General features: G+C 41.8%; 1 protein-coding gene across 1 annotated transcript in view; it reads right to left on the bottom strand.

Annotated features, from left to right (window-relative positions):
• The window catches only part of tenm4 (teneurin transmembrane protein 4), a 168,525-nt gene that overhangs the window by 84,158 nt on the left and 66,272 nt on the right, over positions 1–18,095 (bottom strand). The window contains exons 4-6 of the mRNA XM_030066430.1: positions 16,432–16,459; positions 4,397–4,401; positions 2,849–3,095 (exon numbers count right to left, since the gene is read on the bottom strand). Coding sequence (XP_029922290.1) covers positions 2,849–3,095; positions 4,397–4,401; positions 16,432–16,459 — 280 coding nt within the window. The remainder of the gene's footprint in view (positions 1–2,848; positions 3,096–4,396; positions 4,402–16,431; positions 16,460–18,095) is intronic.

Genomic DNA, 18,095 nt, shown 5'->3' with positions numbered 1-18,095 from the left:
CATCGTGGACTTAAGGCGATTTATTTGCCCTTGGAAAACATGGCTTGGTTTTCACAGAAAACATTTGTCGAGCTGCATGCCCAAGTGCCTTATCATCAACCCATCAGAGAGTCAGTGGCAGCGACAGCGTTGGCAAGGCTCTTTTTCTGACAAGCTTACGGGAAGCTCGAGAGCGACAGTGACATGAATGTGATTGAATGTCACATTTCAATGCATGATGTGGGAAGTCACTGAAACCATTCTTTATTTATAAAGATCAGGACAAATCTATGACATATCCTGATGCTGATATAGGACAGAGCATGGTAACAGTGATCCCCAAAAATGGCCACATGTATCAAAAGGAATACAACGCGGCAATATGACATGATGCCAATTGTTAGTTGTATTAAACAGGGTAAACATGAATATAAAGTAGATTCCGGCAATGCAGGAGACGGACTTTGATGATTGACGGCGTCTCTAAACAGAGGACGTCTGATGGAAAAACAGAGCAGGCATCACAATGTTTTCATGGCAAAGCAGATTCTAGCGGCGGCGTGAGCCAAAGAGCAAACATGCGACATACCCGTCGTTGTACGTGGCATCACGATGCGCTGATGCCAGAATGTCCATCTCAATGAGGTTGTCCTGTAAAGTCTCTAGGAATGTCTGCTTTGCTATGTTTCTACACACAGGTGGAAAGATGAATATGAGGCTAGTGTGAGATGCACGTGCAGGAAACACAGAAATGCCAACGCAATATGTGATCACCAGGCAACATTAACACCGACTGACAAATGGACATCAAGGACAGCACAGGACAAAGAAATCAAGGCCCTTATGGAACTACTTCTACAAAAGGTGTGAGACAAAAAAAAAAAAAAAAAAAAAAAAGAACATCTAGCTCTTTTCCTCCTCCCATTTGGGTGCTGTCATACCTTGTTTTGTACGAGCCCTGCCCTTCTCTGCAAGCGTCTTGCTCTTCTCTGATAAACATTAGAGTATTCTGGCTCCTTTAAGGTTGTGATTGGAAGAAAACAATGCATCACTTACAAATCAAGACCTTAACGTTTTCTAACAAGTACTTTGTTTTCAGATCATATAGTTATTTTATTTTTAGCTGCACATCATCATCAGTTGTAATTCAGGTTTTATGAGGTTTTGTCACTGGACGGTGTCCTTAGTTTTCTTACTTTGATGGCTGTAACAGCCCACAGAGGAAAAATACAACATATTTGCAGTTCATTCTACAGTTTCTAGAGGCACATGTCTCATTTCTCCCATAATGCACTCTACCCCATGAGAGCTCTGTTCCATAAGGGAAGACTGCGGCAATGCAATGGAGAAATGAACTGTCCACATGCAATGGGCAGGCTGAACACGTTCAATGGTACAAGAGAAAAGCCTTGTTTTCAGTCCCTGCCCTCCCCCGCCCCCAGGCCTGTAGTGAATTCTGTTTATTGTCTCACAAACTTGTGCTCTGGAGGGGAAGAATGCAACTTTTAATGAAGAGAGAGAAATGCCTAACAGAAACTCTAAAGAAAATGGCGAAACTGCTGGCATCCCTCCAGCGGCAGCCCGGGATAAGACCTACCAGAGCAGAATATATCGGGGCGATTCAATATCACAAAAGTGTGGAGAGAGGGCCATTATAATGCTATTAACTAAGTAAAAGTGACATTTAATATTTCAGGACCCATGTGGATATTACTAATGGTTTCAATTTTATCAGTGGAATTCTAATAATTGATCTTTTCCCTTGCAATAGGTGATCTACAGTACGTATGTGGTTTCAGCGGTGCTCTCTCTGCCTGTTGCAAACCCACTCTCCTTGCCATCTGTTTTTCCTCCTCCAGTGGGAATACCTGTGTGGGATTAACTTTGGAGCAATATGACGTTTAATCATTCATTACGCCGCTAACTGTCCTTCTACCCGCTGAAATTAGTGCTCATTTTCCTGTTGAATGAACCGTCTCACAAAAACTGGAGGAAGAGACAGTAATTCTGTTCACGGCTGGTTGTTTAGCTGTTCCAAATTAAGTTAGCTATTCTCCTGTCAACAACAGTTTCATTTGGTGGCGACTAATTCTAACTGATAGTGAGATCTAAGTTGTTAATTAAATAATTTTTAATAGACGCTAACAATGAAGTCTTAGAAATAAAGAGTCAAGTCTTCTGCTACTCGCATGACTTCATCCAAAACCAAAGCCGCAGCATGACTATTCATTTAAATTTTACATTTCGTCCCGAGGTTGCGTTTCCTTTTTGGGTTGTTCTTCTACTGTTGGAGAGCAATGTGATCATTAGGAAGTCTGCGATTATTCTGGATTGGTATTCTTGATTTCACAGCGCCTTGCATTAAGACCAGCTAAAGAAATATCAACAGACATTCCCTCTGCTACAATAACACTTGACAGATCTACTTCACACAAGGGCCTCCTATTGAGAAATGCGCTCGCGAATTGAATACTGATTGATATGAAATAAATAAAACTTGGGGCTGAAGTGGAGGAGCCATGCGGCCTGCTCACAGGAGCCTGAATGTAATTTCACAAGAGCTGTTTCATATCCGACATGATTATAATTACTCCGCCGATGAAATTCAACAGTGTTTGCTAACCTTAGATGAGGACCCAAAAAAAAAAACAAAAAAAACAAAAAAAAAACAACTTTTCTCTTGTTTTCCACAAAATCATGTTCTTCACAAATGCATGTAGGCCTTTGCCCCTAGCAGCGTATTCCTCATTTTATTGCTTAATATGGAGCGGACAACGTGGAAAAGCTGCATTCAATAGCACCAGCTCCAGTCTAATCGATGCCAACCTCACTATGTGCAGTATCACCAGGGAGGGAAGTTGTGCCGTACCTCGTTTCCAGGGGGATGTTGCTGTTGAGTAGCCAGTTGTCCTGTGCGCTGCCGGAGTCCTGACCGCTGGCGGGACCCTCTGGGGGAACAGAGCTGTCTGTGGGCGCAGGACTCGGGTTGCTGCGCGGCGTGTAGTTGGCCCTGTTTAGGGAGTTAATGGAGGCCGCATGGTGCTGATGATTGGGTGAGTGGGAGTGGGAGAGCGGTAGAGGAGGCGTCCGCAGCCGAGAGTTTTGAAATGTTCCGTCTGAAAGCAAAAAAAAAACAAAAAAAACCAGCACATTAGAGAACTTTTTAAAGAACGATTCCACTCATTTTATGTTCGTTTTGAGTCACGTTTAAATCCTGTGAGAACATGGTTGCATTTGGAAGCACCATCAAAGACACCCACATTCACAGTTTATTCCCTTACACGGAGTTTCAGAAGTACTGTAGGTCCCCAGAGGTTGCACATTCCAAAAGGTTTGTGAACGTGTGTGTGTGTGTGTGTGTGCGTGTGTATTAGTGAGTGAGTGTACGCTGTCAGGCTCAGATAAATCCTCTGTGGTGTTATTTTACTCTGCCTGCCTCACTATCCTGATGGATGGTTGATTAGCCATGGCTTCACCAGTGGCACATACTGTACAGCAGCACCTAAATCTTTTCTGATTTCTGAAGAGCTGCAAAGTACCTGTGTGAACCATTCTGAAAAAAAAAAAAAAAAAAAAAAAAATCCCAGCTCTCTCTGCTCCCTGCCTCTCCCAACTGGTCTCTACCAGAGTGTGCTCTCTGCCTCCCGTAGAGACCCGTGACAGTTTACTCAGACCAGACGCTAGGCCTTGTGTAAAGAGAGCTGCGTGTTGACCTGTTTGTGAAAGTGACAGATTTTTTTTTTTACATTTATTTAGCCAGAGAAGGTTCTCTGAGCATGAATGCTCTGTTTTTCGGCAGCAGCCTCCTTCACACAGATTTTCTGGGAGCTGTCTTATACGAAATCTTTCTGCTGCTGCTGGCTCGGAGCAGATCCACTGAAGCAACTGAGGCCGACTGCCTTGTTCAAGGATTTATCCCAGTCTTCATTTAACAATCTGATATTGATTCTTAAAATCCTGAGATTGGTCTTTTTGTCGATGCCTATTTTCAGTGGATGTGTAAAGACTTTTTGCTAAATGTTACCCATAGCACACCTCCTGTCCTGCAGATGTCATCAGCTCAACTACTAGGGCTGGGTGATATATTGACATTATAGTGATGTAAGAGACAAAAAATATGTAAATAATTTTATATATCATGATATGGCTTAAGTCTTGTCTTTTCTTGGTTTTACAGGCTGCATTTAAGTAAAGGGATGCAATTTTCTGAACTTATTGTCCTACATGTTGTATTATTTGTTTCTATCTACTTGGTCATCACATCCTCATTACCAATGACTGTTTATAAAAAATGTCTTGAGTGTAGATACCTTGAGAAAGGACCACAGTCATCCCTACAGCATCATCACACCAGTGACGTTGAGGGGTATGTGTCCTGCATCTCTGACACATTCAACTCCAAAAGGAGACAGTAAACTCCCTCTCGAGGTGTGCAGGGGATGCACCCTAATGCAACCCCTTCAGTGTCTCCCTCCCTGAACAGGATTCGATGAGGAGGCTGATTCAGAACAGCCAGCGAGGCTGCGGTTGCCATTGAATTAAGGAGTTCAATAGCCCCACGGTGCACCAGGCCATACAGGAGTTAACAACAAGCGCACCCAAACACTCAGGGAAGCTTTGTTTCCAAACACAGGAAGACGCTCGAATTGAGCTGGCAATTAAAGTGTTTTTTTTAATCACTCTGCATAAGACGTCACAAGATGGATTATCGATGAATAACTTCCAAGTTTCTGTGACTGGGAGGCAGCGATTTTTCATGTTTTTCCAACACGGCTAAGGTTAAGCTGAGAGGTAAACCCTCTGAAGCAGACCTAATATAACTAAACGCCTAGCATTTCTGTTTTTGTCCTTATTATGCTGAGGGTCAGGTTACAGTAGCTGTGTGTTTTTTTTGGGATACTATCTCAGTGAGTGACTCAGTGTTCAGGAGCGAAGCCGCCCTCACGCAGGACCACTGAACCAACTAAACAACGAATCAGTGAACAACTCATTTTGGTGAACTGACTGAAATCAACCAAATCCTCCAAGTGAACAATAATTCCTTCATTAAGCCTGAGGAGAAAGCAGCATTGGTATATCTTTATGTACAAAGCCATACTGGGTTAACTCCCTTCATATTTATGTGATCTATTATCACTCACAAACAGCTGTTATAACTTTCGTTCCACTAGAAGGCGGCTCTACCAGGTACCCAGGATTTGCACGGAACCTGGTAGAGCAGCTTTCTCTTATTTTGCGCCATGGAACAATCTTCAAAACACATTACAGCTTAATGATTTGGTCTCCCTGGGAGAGTTCAAAGCTCTGATAAAAAACTGTGTTACTGAAGAGTGCAATTGATATTCCTAAGCTGGATTTTGTTGTATGTGTCTGTTGTCCTTTGTCTGTTCTTAACGTGTTTTATTTCAGAATTTTTGCAACTCTGTATAATGATCTCCCTTGAGATCATTATACATATAATGAGCTCTTCTTGGTCAGGTCTCCCTCGAAAAAGAGATTTTAATCTCAAGGGATTTCCTGGTTAAATAAAGGTTTAAAAAAAAAAAAAAAATCCCACCATTCCCATCAGCACATACATGAACATAACCATACTTATAACTATATAAATGTATCATATAGCATCAAGTTTAACACTACAATTTGTAAATAGAAGATAAAACCTGTCAGTCCCAGCGAGTCACGACAATGAAAATCCTTCCCACATCACTGTCACAATATCGATATCGAGATATTCAGTCAAATATTTCATAATATTTGATTTTCTCCTTATTATCCAGACCTACCAATTTAGATAGATAGATAGATATACTTTATTGATCCCAACCAGGGAAATTCTGGTGTTCCAGCAGCAACAGTAGAACATACAATAAAGTGAAATAAAAAAGAATAAAGGCTAAATATATACAATAAAGACTATAAAGACTAAAAACTAAAATATACAATAAGGGCTAACCTTAGAAAAAGAGAACAACAGAATCTTAACGGACCAAAGTTTTGGAAGAATGACTGAAGAGTGGTGGGATCTCGCCACACCTGAAGTTTGATGCATTTTGCATTTAAAAAACAGGATATTGATGAGGAGCTGGAAAAAAGGCAAACTGCATGTAAGCTGCAAAATTGGTACTGAAGCTGAAATATCTTTGGCTGGCTCGATATGGAATTGAATCAAATCAAAACTGACACTGAATTGAATCAGGACCTTGTGACTCGGATCAAATTAAATTGGGAAATCAGTGCCAATACCCAGCCCCACCTCAGACATCACTGGTAGCTGTTATGGTGGAAGAGAGCATTTCTCATTTACTTTGCTCACCCAGATCTTCCCAGCCAGTTTGCGACTCAAATCGGCAGCTTTCCAGCCACAATCTCATTTTTTTGAACCTCCATAACCTCTAGTGCCGCCCTGGTAGATAGACAGATACCTGGCACGGCTTCATATCCGTGTGTTCCAGCACTGCCCTTCTCTGTCAAGAGTGTATGCTCGCACTTACTGACCAGCCCTCCCGTTTTTGGCACTATATTCTCACAACAACACTGGCTATCTCTGTTGGTGACAATCTGTCATTATCAACTGCCAAGATTCGCCAGTGTCAACGTCTTTGGATCTCATTCCTGTGGTCAAGTGCTGTTACAGAGTCTTTAGCAGCCAAAATTTCTCTTTATTTCATCTTGTATTTTTTTTATTTTTTTTTTTTTTTTAACTAGCCTCGTTGTCACTTTGCATCATAGCATTTTAAAGTATTGGCTTTGAGGTCTACGAGATCAGATTGTACCCAGTGGTCTTATATGCACAATATGATACTCCCTGCACTTCACAAGATAAAAGACTGATGTCCTTGTGCATTCTGTATCCATTTATTTCCACATCTGCCAAGCCATTCATCAATCAATGAACTCCTGGCTTTACTCGGAGTGAAGGACTGGCTTTTCTCTATAACAACAAGCCTCCTTTATTTCACAGATATCCACAACACGAAATTGCCAATTTACAGCAGATGGAGTGAAATATAGACACGCCGAAGGCTTATTTTGTATCATCAGCTTCTTCATTAAAGCAATACCCACTTGGGCCAGGTAAGAAGCTCAGAGCCATTTCAGATTTTTTTTTTTTTTGTTGTTTTTTTTTTGTTCAGAGACATACAGCTCCATGTGATATCAACACGTGTCCATCAAGCTAGTCTGGTAAACAAACTGTACAGGTACCAAACTAGCCGAGCTAGGCACAATGCAGCAGTATTACGCTTCAGGGTTCGGAGCATTGTGGGACAGGGCTAATACAACCTTAGTTTAACCGCAGATTTCAAGTGACAGTGGAGAGGGAGCCCATTGTGTTCGTAGTGAAAGTGCCAAAGCATGGCACAGAGAGGAAAAACAAGTGACTAAAATCAAGTGTGTTGCATTTAATCCTCAGGCAACTGCTAAACTCTCTTCCTGTAAGCCCTTAAACAGGCATGTGCTTTACTGGCAGTGCTGCAATTTTACACATACTCACCAGCACAGTGTTTCAGCGCCTTTCTATTTATATACTGCATATTTCATTAGCTATCAACAAAAGGGAGAAAACGCTAATTTTCATCCTCAGACTTTATTTTGAGCCTGGCTCACAGCCACACACTACACATATTTACAGCCAGTCATTACAGGGTGAGCCACAAACAGAAATCTTCTCATTCCTTTTCCGATTTAGAGAGAGCGCTCTATCATTTGTCTGTTGCATTTGACAGATGGTTCCATACAAAGACACTTTCGCACAATGCTGCCCTCATAATTAGCCCTACCTCTCAGACACCGAGAGAGGCACATCACAGCCCCAGTGAAAAATAGACTGGAATGAGGTAAAACCACAGAGTTGTTGATGACCTCCCTTCTGCTAAGTAATGTACCTGATCCCTTCAGCAATTAACAAGGTTATACTAATTAGATACAGGGACAGCAAAGACAGTTGGAGAAATATATCACAAGGACAAATGCCTCACGGCAGAGGAATGCATTCATCGATTGGTAAACAAATAATTTATTTCCTGTGGTAAAGGTAGGGGAAACAGCTTCGGACCAACTTTTAATCATGCTTTCTTTAAGAAGCATATTTGTAACACATTATACAGAAATAAAGAACACTCAAAAAAAAAAAAAAAAAAAAAAAAAAAAAACTATAATGCACTCATAATGCTGTATGAATGGTGAAAGAAGTTACCTACTACGCATTCAGTGATTTTGCTATGACCTCAGTGTGCAGCTTTTATCTTTTGTGACATGTTTTTCTTATGTTTGTATTTTTGGGCAGTAAATTAAGTAATTAATTCCTAATTATCATTGATTTATATCTCATAGTAAATGGTAATAATGTGTATGTGTATTTGAAAATATATCTTCTATCATTAGGCTACTACTTCATCAGTTTTTTTATGCCTTGGAAAATTTTGTAAGATCTAAAATGTGGAGGAAAAAATACATAAATGTTGCATTTTAAAACTATAAATACTGCGCTCAATTGCATCAAGTTACTTAATGCATCCACAATTACGCATAATCTTATGAAATTATGCAGTGCTCTATGTGGAATAAAAATGAGTTTAGTGTTATGACTGCTATTATCAGTTGGCATTACAAATTACAACAACAATGCTTTACAATTTGTTGCGTACAGTGTTACAAGGGATCTGTCAATAACCCTGCTCATCAAGTGTTATGAATGTTTTTTGTATATTTATTGACCGACAGTCCTGCTGAAGTGCTGCTTAACTCACCTAATTGATTTAGTTACTTGCTTCTGTGTATGAATAATCACCACTGTGATATATACGAGTAGAAAATGTTCTAGTATTACCTATTCTGCAAAGAAAATACAGGGCTATGAACAGAAAAAAAAACGCAGGAGGAAAGCGCTGCATCATGATTTACATTCACTACCTGACTGCATCCACTTCGGATAATACTTGCCCTTGTACAACCAATATCCCTTCAACAGCCAGGTGTGTGACCATTTTATTTTTGTGGAGATGAACAGAAAGACAAGAAACAAGACGGTCCGTGAGACAAAGAGCAGGACAACATCACCCTAACAGATGTGGTGATTCAGCAACAATTATTCACCACTATTCCAAAGGACAGGAAAAATAAATGGTTTTCTATTGACCTGCTTTGCACAACGAAACTGTTAAGAAAGGGAGATTCATTTGTTATCGCAGAGACAGAGAGAGGGGACTTTGCTACAATAGACAAACTTTCACATGGCATTCAAAACAGAGGCCTAAAGATATCTATTCAGTTGGGGAATCTGAGTTTTTCATTTTTCTTTCTAACAGACGTATGCGCTGGTTAAGCCCTCCTGATGCTATTCCTAGAGAAGTAATTAAGGCAAATCCACTTTCATTAGCTAGGACCCCACCCCACGCCCCCAGAGATAACAGGAATGTCTACATAATGGCAGGATGTTATAACTGCTAGGAAATAACCGTCCAATTGTCTGGCTTCAGATAGCTACAGTACACGATTACCAGCAATTGTTATTTGCCCATACTTTCATTCAGTGACACCATCAATATATTGTACATACATGACTTAAAGAGACAGATTTTTTTCTGCTGTTGGGCCAAATGCCATTTAAAAAAACATGTCTACCAATGGTACATCTCACCTGGGCACAAAATTCATGATACCAGTAAAACTGTACAAGGAGGGATCTGCCTCTCATTGGATACCTTTGCTACTCGATGGTTCAGCAAGCAGAGCACTTCTGTGATTAGGAGCTAAGTAATTATTCTGTTTGGGAGTAGTCAAATAGTGTTAAAGCAATCAATGTAAGCTTGGTCGAGTAAGCTGGCAATGTTGTCCTGCGCACTGTGCTGTGCAAATGGTGAAAGGTCACATTTAGAAATGAAACTCATGTGATACCTGCGTGTAAACTACAGCTTTATTGGCAGGCCTGGAATCAATAAAGATCTGTGGTCGGAACTAACTTCTGAATAAATTCATAATAAACAGATAAGGGCTGAAAAGCAGCTGCATTTTAAACCTCCACTGATGCCAAATTGGTTGACATCTACACATGACTGACTCTGTGTGGCTTTGCTACTTCTATCACATGTGGAGAAACCCCAGGTAACTGCCTGAATCACCGCTCTGTGCAGCGTCCAGGCAGAGGGTCTATTTCTGAACGAGGACAGTGGATAAAATCCACAGCATTGATGGTCACACCTGATGAAATAAAGTGATATGACATGCCCTGGACACCCGATCAAAGCACTGAGGTGTGAGCCATTCAATAGAGAATTAATCAAAAGCTATCCAGCAGCCAGATAAATCATTAAATCTTGCTTACTGCTACAATCCCTATGGCTAATCATAGGAGCAAAATTTCCAGCCGAGTAGCATTTGTCTATAAAAATCCAAATAGAATTTGTCATGGAGGCAGTGAAGCTGTGTTCTCTCTTGGCTCCCTGAAGCTGGCTCTCTCGGCTAGTCCTGCTGTTTCTTACACCATTAGAAAAGTCTGAAGGCAAGAGCCATGCGGGAATACTAGCTGTCTTCCCTGGACTCATTTGAGAGGTAACAGGTACCACAAACAACACATGGTGGGGATTAACGCTCAGCCCTCCACTCGCTCTCTCCACGGGAAAAGGGGAGAAAAAAAGACTTTCCGGAATACCAACACATTTAAACTCACCTTCATTACTAAGTGGAGAACAAGAAATTACTATTGCATCAGGTATATACACACACAGCTAACATGGGGGTTGGCTCAGGCGTGGCTCAGTACAGGGTAACTACACCTGCATGGGTTTGAATCTGGATATTTGTTGTATGTCAGCACCTTTCTCTCCTGATCTCTGTTGACATTCTTCACCTAAAAAGGTGGAAAACACCAATACCATTAAAAAACGTATATAATAAATAAAACCGAGATAATTGCAGCATTCTGGTGCAGATTCTAGCCCTGTGAAAGAAAATAAGTTGTTTTCTTTTTTTCAACCTGAGGGTTATCCCACATACCAGCAGCCCAATCTATTAAGAGCCCTCCTGGCATATGCCTCTCTCTCTCTTTCTGAGATCAAATGGATTTTCTGTCATTCTTTGAACAGCCTAGCAAGAACAAGCGAAGTGGTTATCCATGCTCTGTTCTGTATGTCACTCCACTGTATATCTATCAAGGGGGTTGAAGATTTTGTTAGAGGGCACAGATGGTCTGCAATTACCATGGTATGAAAGTAATGGATCTTCATTTATCTCTATGAAGAGAAGATGTGTGGCTATGCAAAATGCATTATTCACGGCCTCTGTGCACTGATGAACACCAGGTTGAATGGAGCTGGACAAATTGTCTTTTGGCTACAGTTCATCTATATAACTCAACATCAACATCAAGAGAAACACCACAGGATTCCTATTCATGTTTCAACTCAAAATTGGAATTGGATCTCAGATATGCAGAAAAACAGGGGCATGGCATGTGAGTGCCATGTGCTGCTCATTAAATTATTATTTAGCCTCAGATAGTTTCATTCCTCATGGTGTCTGTGGCTAAATTACTTTCTGGGGTGACCTCTTTCAACCACATTTGCTCCGTCCTTGCTGACACGGGAGATGATTAAGCAGTTCAAATGAAGACTTATTTGAATTCTCACACAGCCATGTCCCCAAGCCTTCCATCCAGCTCAGCATTCCTGCTTGGTCAGCTGTGAGGAGGTGTTGTGCCGGCCCTTTCACCAGGGAGCCCAACTTCATTGAAAGCCAACACTGGTCCGACCCCATGCTGATTTGCATTAAGAGATGCTAATACCGCGAGGTTGCAGTGTCTCAGATCTCAGGGCTCAGCGTGGCAGCGGGCTCCCACTGGCAGTCTCCCCAGGAAGAAGGCCCTCAGAGAAAGCTGGGGGCCACAGTAAAACACATGCTCACAAAAGAACTGCAGGCTTGAGCGAGCAGCCTCATCAGCCTTACAGAAGCCCTGGCTCAGTACTCTTCAAAATATACACAGGATCCTGCAAAAAATAAATAAATAAACATTGCAGCCTTGGAGGCTACTAATGTGAATAACGATGTGCTGCTGAGAGCATTTACTCATTGAAAATCCGGCAGAACATTTTTAAGTCCTGTACGTGGGCTCAAAGATGACCTTGAGCAAATGTAAGCTGAAGTGATATAAAGCCACCTGTTTTCCAGTGTAATAGATACACTATGAGCCAATTATTTTAGGCATACATAGTTTTCTGCGGCTGTTTACTGATAGCAAAAAAGTAAATATTTCCCTGCACCGTGTCAGCTCTGAATTTGAATATGCCTTCAGTGACTGACCTGTGTGTCAAAGATATCTGATTTGATATTCCAGTCATTTGTTGCGATGGTGACTTTGGAATTAGCTTTTGTGCACATGTAATTCCGACCGAAGAACCCGAGACGCATATTAAATCCCGGATCACATTACATTTGGAAACATGAAGGCTTTTGTTCAAACTAAAATCCCAGAACACGCAGCAAAAAAAATTTAAAAACATCAGAGATCGTTTTACATGTACTGTATCCTGTATACTCTCTTTGGAGGATTTGTGATCGTTGGTTTGATCAAGTTATTAATGCAGCCTTGTTTCCATTATCCCTGCTATGTATATCCCCGATCTATACCACACCCTGCTTCCCTTATTCCGCTTTGTCACTTTGAGCAGCTCAGGATTATGCAGCTATAGTGTCACTACACACTCAACATGTTTTAATGTAGTCATTTCATTTCCTGAAATGGTGAAACCAGCCCGGGTTGATAGAGTTATCTAGTTACATATATTTTGTGCCTCAGTGGCTTTGGGGACCTGAAAGGTAATCACATGCCATATGAAGCGCCATCAGGAAATACACCACCACAGAAATCCACAATCTCCTATGTGAAAATCTATACACAGAACTGGTCAAGGCAGATACTAAAAACACACAACAATATCCAGCCTAAATCTAGATAAATCATAGAAAATATTTATTTTGTTTTTTTATTTATTTATTTTTACCAAGGGAACTACTTCAACTATAAATTTGAAGTCAGTTTTTCATTAAAGTCAAGTGGCTGCTTCGAAGAACAGCCAGTGGGAGTACATTGTGCTGCTCACTGGAGTGGAAGAGTAAAATGAATTTTAACCAAAAAAATTAAATAAATATATAAAAATGCAATATACGCAGATTTGAATAAATGAAATCGGCAAGCCTCCGATGTTAAGTTATTTGGATGTGATGTGGAAAATGCACAAGAAGGCATGGAGCGAACTCACACGGCTCATTAGGTGGTTTAAGTGAACAAATAGAGGAGGATCTCCCTATTGTAATTGGTTTCTTACTGCCTTTTTTCCATGATCAAACAATGAAAAATGGTAAAATAACAACACAGAGAGAGAGTTATTTGCATAATTTACGGCTTATTTACATGCAACTAAAATGGGGTGAAAGGTCCTTGGAGTGGAGGAGAGCATCGGTGTTAAGAGCACTGGTATCGAGGTGCCTCGATATGAAACTGAGGAAAGGCTTTGCACCGCCTGGTAAGAGCCACAGAGAAACATGGCACACTCTGCGACTTTAAAGGGATCTTACAAAGCCTCGGGACGACTAAGGTAGCAACTAGGGCTGGGGGAAATTCCCCCCTCGATCCTTTCCTACCCCACACTGACAACCCGAGGCCAACCTCAACGCCACACCTATGCAAATCAGCACCATTGTTACGAGACAAATCTGCTGCAGTAAAGGCCATTCCCCCCACCATGTCCCCTTAAGCACAGCCATGTCACTGCTGGGTGACCAGCATCTTGCTACTGTGGAATTAGAGGGGGGGTTGGATTTGCAACGGGATTAATAACTCATTCTCCAGGCTTTCTGAGCAGGCAGCTGAGGCACTTTGGAGTTTGATGTAATTCCACCCTTTGGGTAGTTAACTTGTAAGCCTGATCAATTATTTAGACCATTTTATTTTGTTTTGTGTTTGCTGTGCCAGTGGGAGAGGAAAGTAGCTGCTCTACTTGAAAGGCATTCACATTAAAATATCAAAAAATACCTTATTCAGCATGCATATTCATTACTTATGGGAGATATGTGACATAAATTTCTAAGTCTGAATGACAACATGGCGTATTAGCATGTAGGTGGATGATAAACAAAAATAAATCACCCTCTGCGCATCAAAGTGTCATATTCTGTGAGCACAATCGTCTTCTTCGTGTTACCTTGAGGAAATACTAGATTTGACTTTGAATCCATGCATTTTTCATGTCAACATGTTGCGGAGAGTGACTGTATTTTTGTAAACAAAGCAGATGTGGGCATCGAGGCCATCCCAGCCAGAAATGAACACACAGAATCTATGGATGTGCTCTCTGTGTGTTTCTAACACAATGTTGCATCAACAAGACAACTAAACCCCACACGCCAGCCAAATTATATATCATTTGCCACAAAGGTTCATTAGTGCCCATGTTGACATACCATCACAGTGCAGTGGCTAATTAAGTAAGTGCTGATACAGTGTACGACAATTTGACTGCTGCCTAACTTGTCTACATTTTGTAAAGGTACTGAGCGCTTAACTTTCAACTTCAGGGTTCAGAGTACGAGCGAGACTTTCTTTTTCTGAATCTGGGAGTGTTAAGTCGGCTCCAGAAACTGGGTATTTCATGACAAATGAGTAGCTGATATCTATCAATGAGACACACAGGATCCAGCCAAAAGACTCAGTGCAGTGATTTTTTTTTTTTTTTTTTTTTTTTTGGAGGTGATTAGCGTCCTACAGAAATAAAGTAACAAGTCAAGTTTGCCATCAAGTTTGAGTAGTGAAAATAAAAGCCATGTCCTCCATGCATTTTTAGTTTAACTTCAGTGCTCGAGGGGCTACATAATGATAAAGCAAGGGCTGTGTTACATCTGGTATCAAGTTGTTTTTTATCTTTTATTTCCCTTTCTGTGCTGCGGAGGATGTACTGTATGCTGTCTGTTATTTCTGAAAAGATTCCGAGGGATTCATGTAGGTTACTCCCACCAGCACGCACTGAAACTGAAGAGAAAATCTGTGACAAACATCTCCAGCTGAACCAAAATCTTCCATCCCTTTGAATGAGGCTGTGAACTTTGCAGACCTCGCTTCTGAGCACTGTGCATTTCCTGGGGCTACATATTGGCTCAAAGTTCCTACTCTGTTATGGTGCTCAGTAAAAAGGGACATATTCTAGCCCATAGCCATCCGCATGACCTATAACACAACATGTCCAGCAGGGGAAGGCTAACCTCCAGAAAGCAACAGTAGTTTGAAAACCAACTCACCATCAGCAGTTGCAGTGGCAGGAGCATACAGGTTCCCTGAGCCAGTTTTAACTAAGAATGAATTGGGGCCAAACTCATCCTCAGAGTCAGAGTCCTGGGCTGGCTGAGCCGCACAGTTACCTAGCAACCCTCCCTGGCTCTCATTGGCTGCAAGGGAAGGGGGAGGGTATGGGAGCTGCTCAACAGGGGAGGAGGAGGCAGATGAACAATGCAGCGGAGGACCTGTGGACCACAAACAGAGACAACACATGGGGGGGAAATGAAACACACCCAATCACAGGCAACAGCACATAGGAGCAGAACACACACACACATGCATACTCACACACACACACACACACACACACACACACATGCAAGACTCAACTCCGGCACTTGAAAAACAAACGACGACATATCATGAGAACATCTGCCTTTGTCGCTGCCACCTTGCCCCAGCTGGGAAGAACAATACAAACAACTGCAGTGACTTTGAGACAGAAGAGAAAAGGCAAATGGCTGAGACAGGTTAACAGAAAGAACGCCGAGCACCTTTTGGGGGATTTTAAATGCAAGAGGGAAAAAAACACAGTGTTAGAAAGTGAGTGACTCCAGGTTACAAATACGATCCTCACGTAGAACAGAAAAAGAAAAAAAAAACAAAACAGGAAAAAAAAAAAAAAAAACAGAGCTGAACAGCCAGGATGTCTGTTTATGTTGAAGCACAGGCTGCACAATAATGTAAATCTGTGAGTACATTACAATGACACCGATAAAACACCTCGCAAATTCTAGAGAACTTGCAGGGTGACAGTTTGTTCTAAATAACACCATCTGAGGCATTTTCCACTCCTCCAAAAGTACAAGCCATTAAACTAGCACAGTCAAACTTGTGTATTATACAGCAGTAATATGAATATGTTTCCCAAGATGGTGTGGTGGCTAATACCCCCTCCCGTGGAACCACATGTACCCCTGCCAGCCAAGGAATGACTCCCACCACAACCACCTGCGTCTCACACAGCCTGCGTCCATCTCAGATTTCCTGCTGTGTCGGTAACATAACACACGACTGGGATTGGCCGGTCACCCCACCGAAAGAATATGAGTCATTTGTAAGCTCTGCCAATTTATCGCCTCTTGTTATACACCAGTATCCTGACAATATCCTTATTAGTCCTTGCGTACTGATTCCACGCACTTTCTTCATTCAAGGCTTATTGGCTGCAATCCCCACGCTGTCATGGAATGTTAAATCTCTACAGAGCTCCTATTAATGTGTGATTAACTTTTGATGCAGCTCTGCGCCACGCTGAAAATGGAGCACTTAAGTGACACGACTGCAGCGAACAAAACCATCAGTTTTGTGCTTTCCCCGTCTTCCCATCAGTCCTACGTTCTTGATGCTGAAATTCCTGCTGACCGGACTGTCATCCATCAGGACGGATAAATTTCCTCCCCCTTCTGTAATGATCCCTGTAGAGTATTAAAATACGATTCACTGACTCGCATCTAATTAGGAAACAATTAGTGATATTAACATATCAGCCGCGGCTGAACACAGGCAGCCGATGTCCACTGCCCCATAGAGTCACAGTGTGTGCTTTATATATACTTCACACAGCACACTTCATTTCTCTCTCAACACTGTAATGCAGGCACACTAATGGGTACTGAGGCACAGTGGCCGTGCTGTGGGTTAATGACTGTGACACTGTTGTGCTTGAATATACAGCATTGTACAACGGGGAAGGGAAGAGCTATAGAAAAGAGCATCATTACAGCCATTCCCAGGCTCCCTTGGACACCTAAAAGACACTACATTTAGTGCAAGTCAAAACAACAACAGGCTGCTGAACAGAGTGCCACTCATTTAGCTAGTATCTGTTGGTATAAAAGACCAAAGGCAAGAATCAGCCCATGTACCACCTCTTGAAATGGATGATGCCACAGAAAGGTGGACAAAATGAAAAAAAATGAAAATGAAATTAAAAAAAAAAATCACTGGAGAGGTAGGAAAAGATTTAAGTCCTCTGAAAATGGTCAAAGTCATAACCTAAATGAGGTCGAGGTAGTCATACTCAGTGACCATTAGTCTTGCAAACAAAGGTTTAACTGTCTCTCCGTGTTTAATTAATGTCGGCTTGTGCTATCTGTGCCCAACCCACCAGCACCCAAAGTCATGGAGAGGGCCTCCGCAGGCGGGAAGCCACAGCCTGAGACGGCTGGAGAAGTTTCTCTGGCTGCCAAGGTTGATTCCCTTTGCCTTCACTCACCACATTACAGCAGCAAGCGAGGACCTTTAGTTAGGAACCCTCACACCATGTGCCCCTGCTTTAGTTCTTGACAGCTTCAAGAAGTGCCAAAGACTGCCTGGACTGGCTGTGAGCTTGCGGGCCTGCAGCCTTCGAGCTCACAGCAGACCACCGCCCACTATATCAAAGGCCTTAATCTGCTCATTAGCAACCCAATTAAAAGACTGGATGAACAAATTGGTGACGGTGTTCTGCAGGTAGGGAGAGCTGCTGCTGTTAACGTAACCTTTAGTACTACACCTTCTCTCAGAGGACTGGGCTGAATTGATTAGGCTATGTTTTCATTATCGCGTAAAAAGTTACCTGATGTTCTTAAAATGAGTAAGCTAGGTAGGGCACTCCTTGACTAAAAACATGGATGTTAATGGACATGCTCTGTCTACTGCAGTGATAATTGGTGACTAAAATGTGAGTCTTTGGCCCTGAAGTTTTCTCTCTATCCCATAAACCACCATGCCTTTTTATCCTGTTGTAGACTGCAGGGCTGGAAGATATCTCATTTCGGGATAGATCAATTTATTATTCAGGAACCTATCA

The sequence above is a fragment of the Myripristis murdjan genome, chromosome 13 (genome assembly GCF_902150065.1).
Source record: "Myripristis murdjan chromosome 13, fMyrMur1.1, whole genome shotgun sequence".
In the NCBI taxonomy this organism is placed as follows: domain Eukaryota; kingdom Metazoa; phylum Chordata; class Actinopteri; order Holocentriformes; family Holocentridae; genus Myripristis; species Myripristis murdjan.
This window is presented reverse-complemented; position numbering and strand designations above follow the sequence as displayed.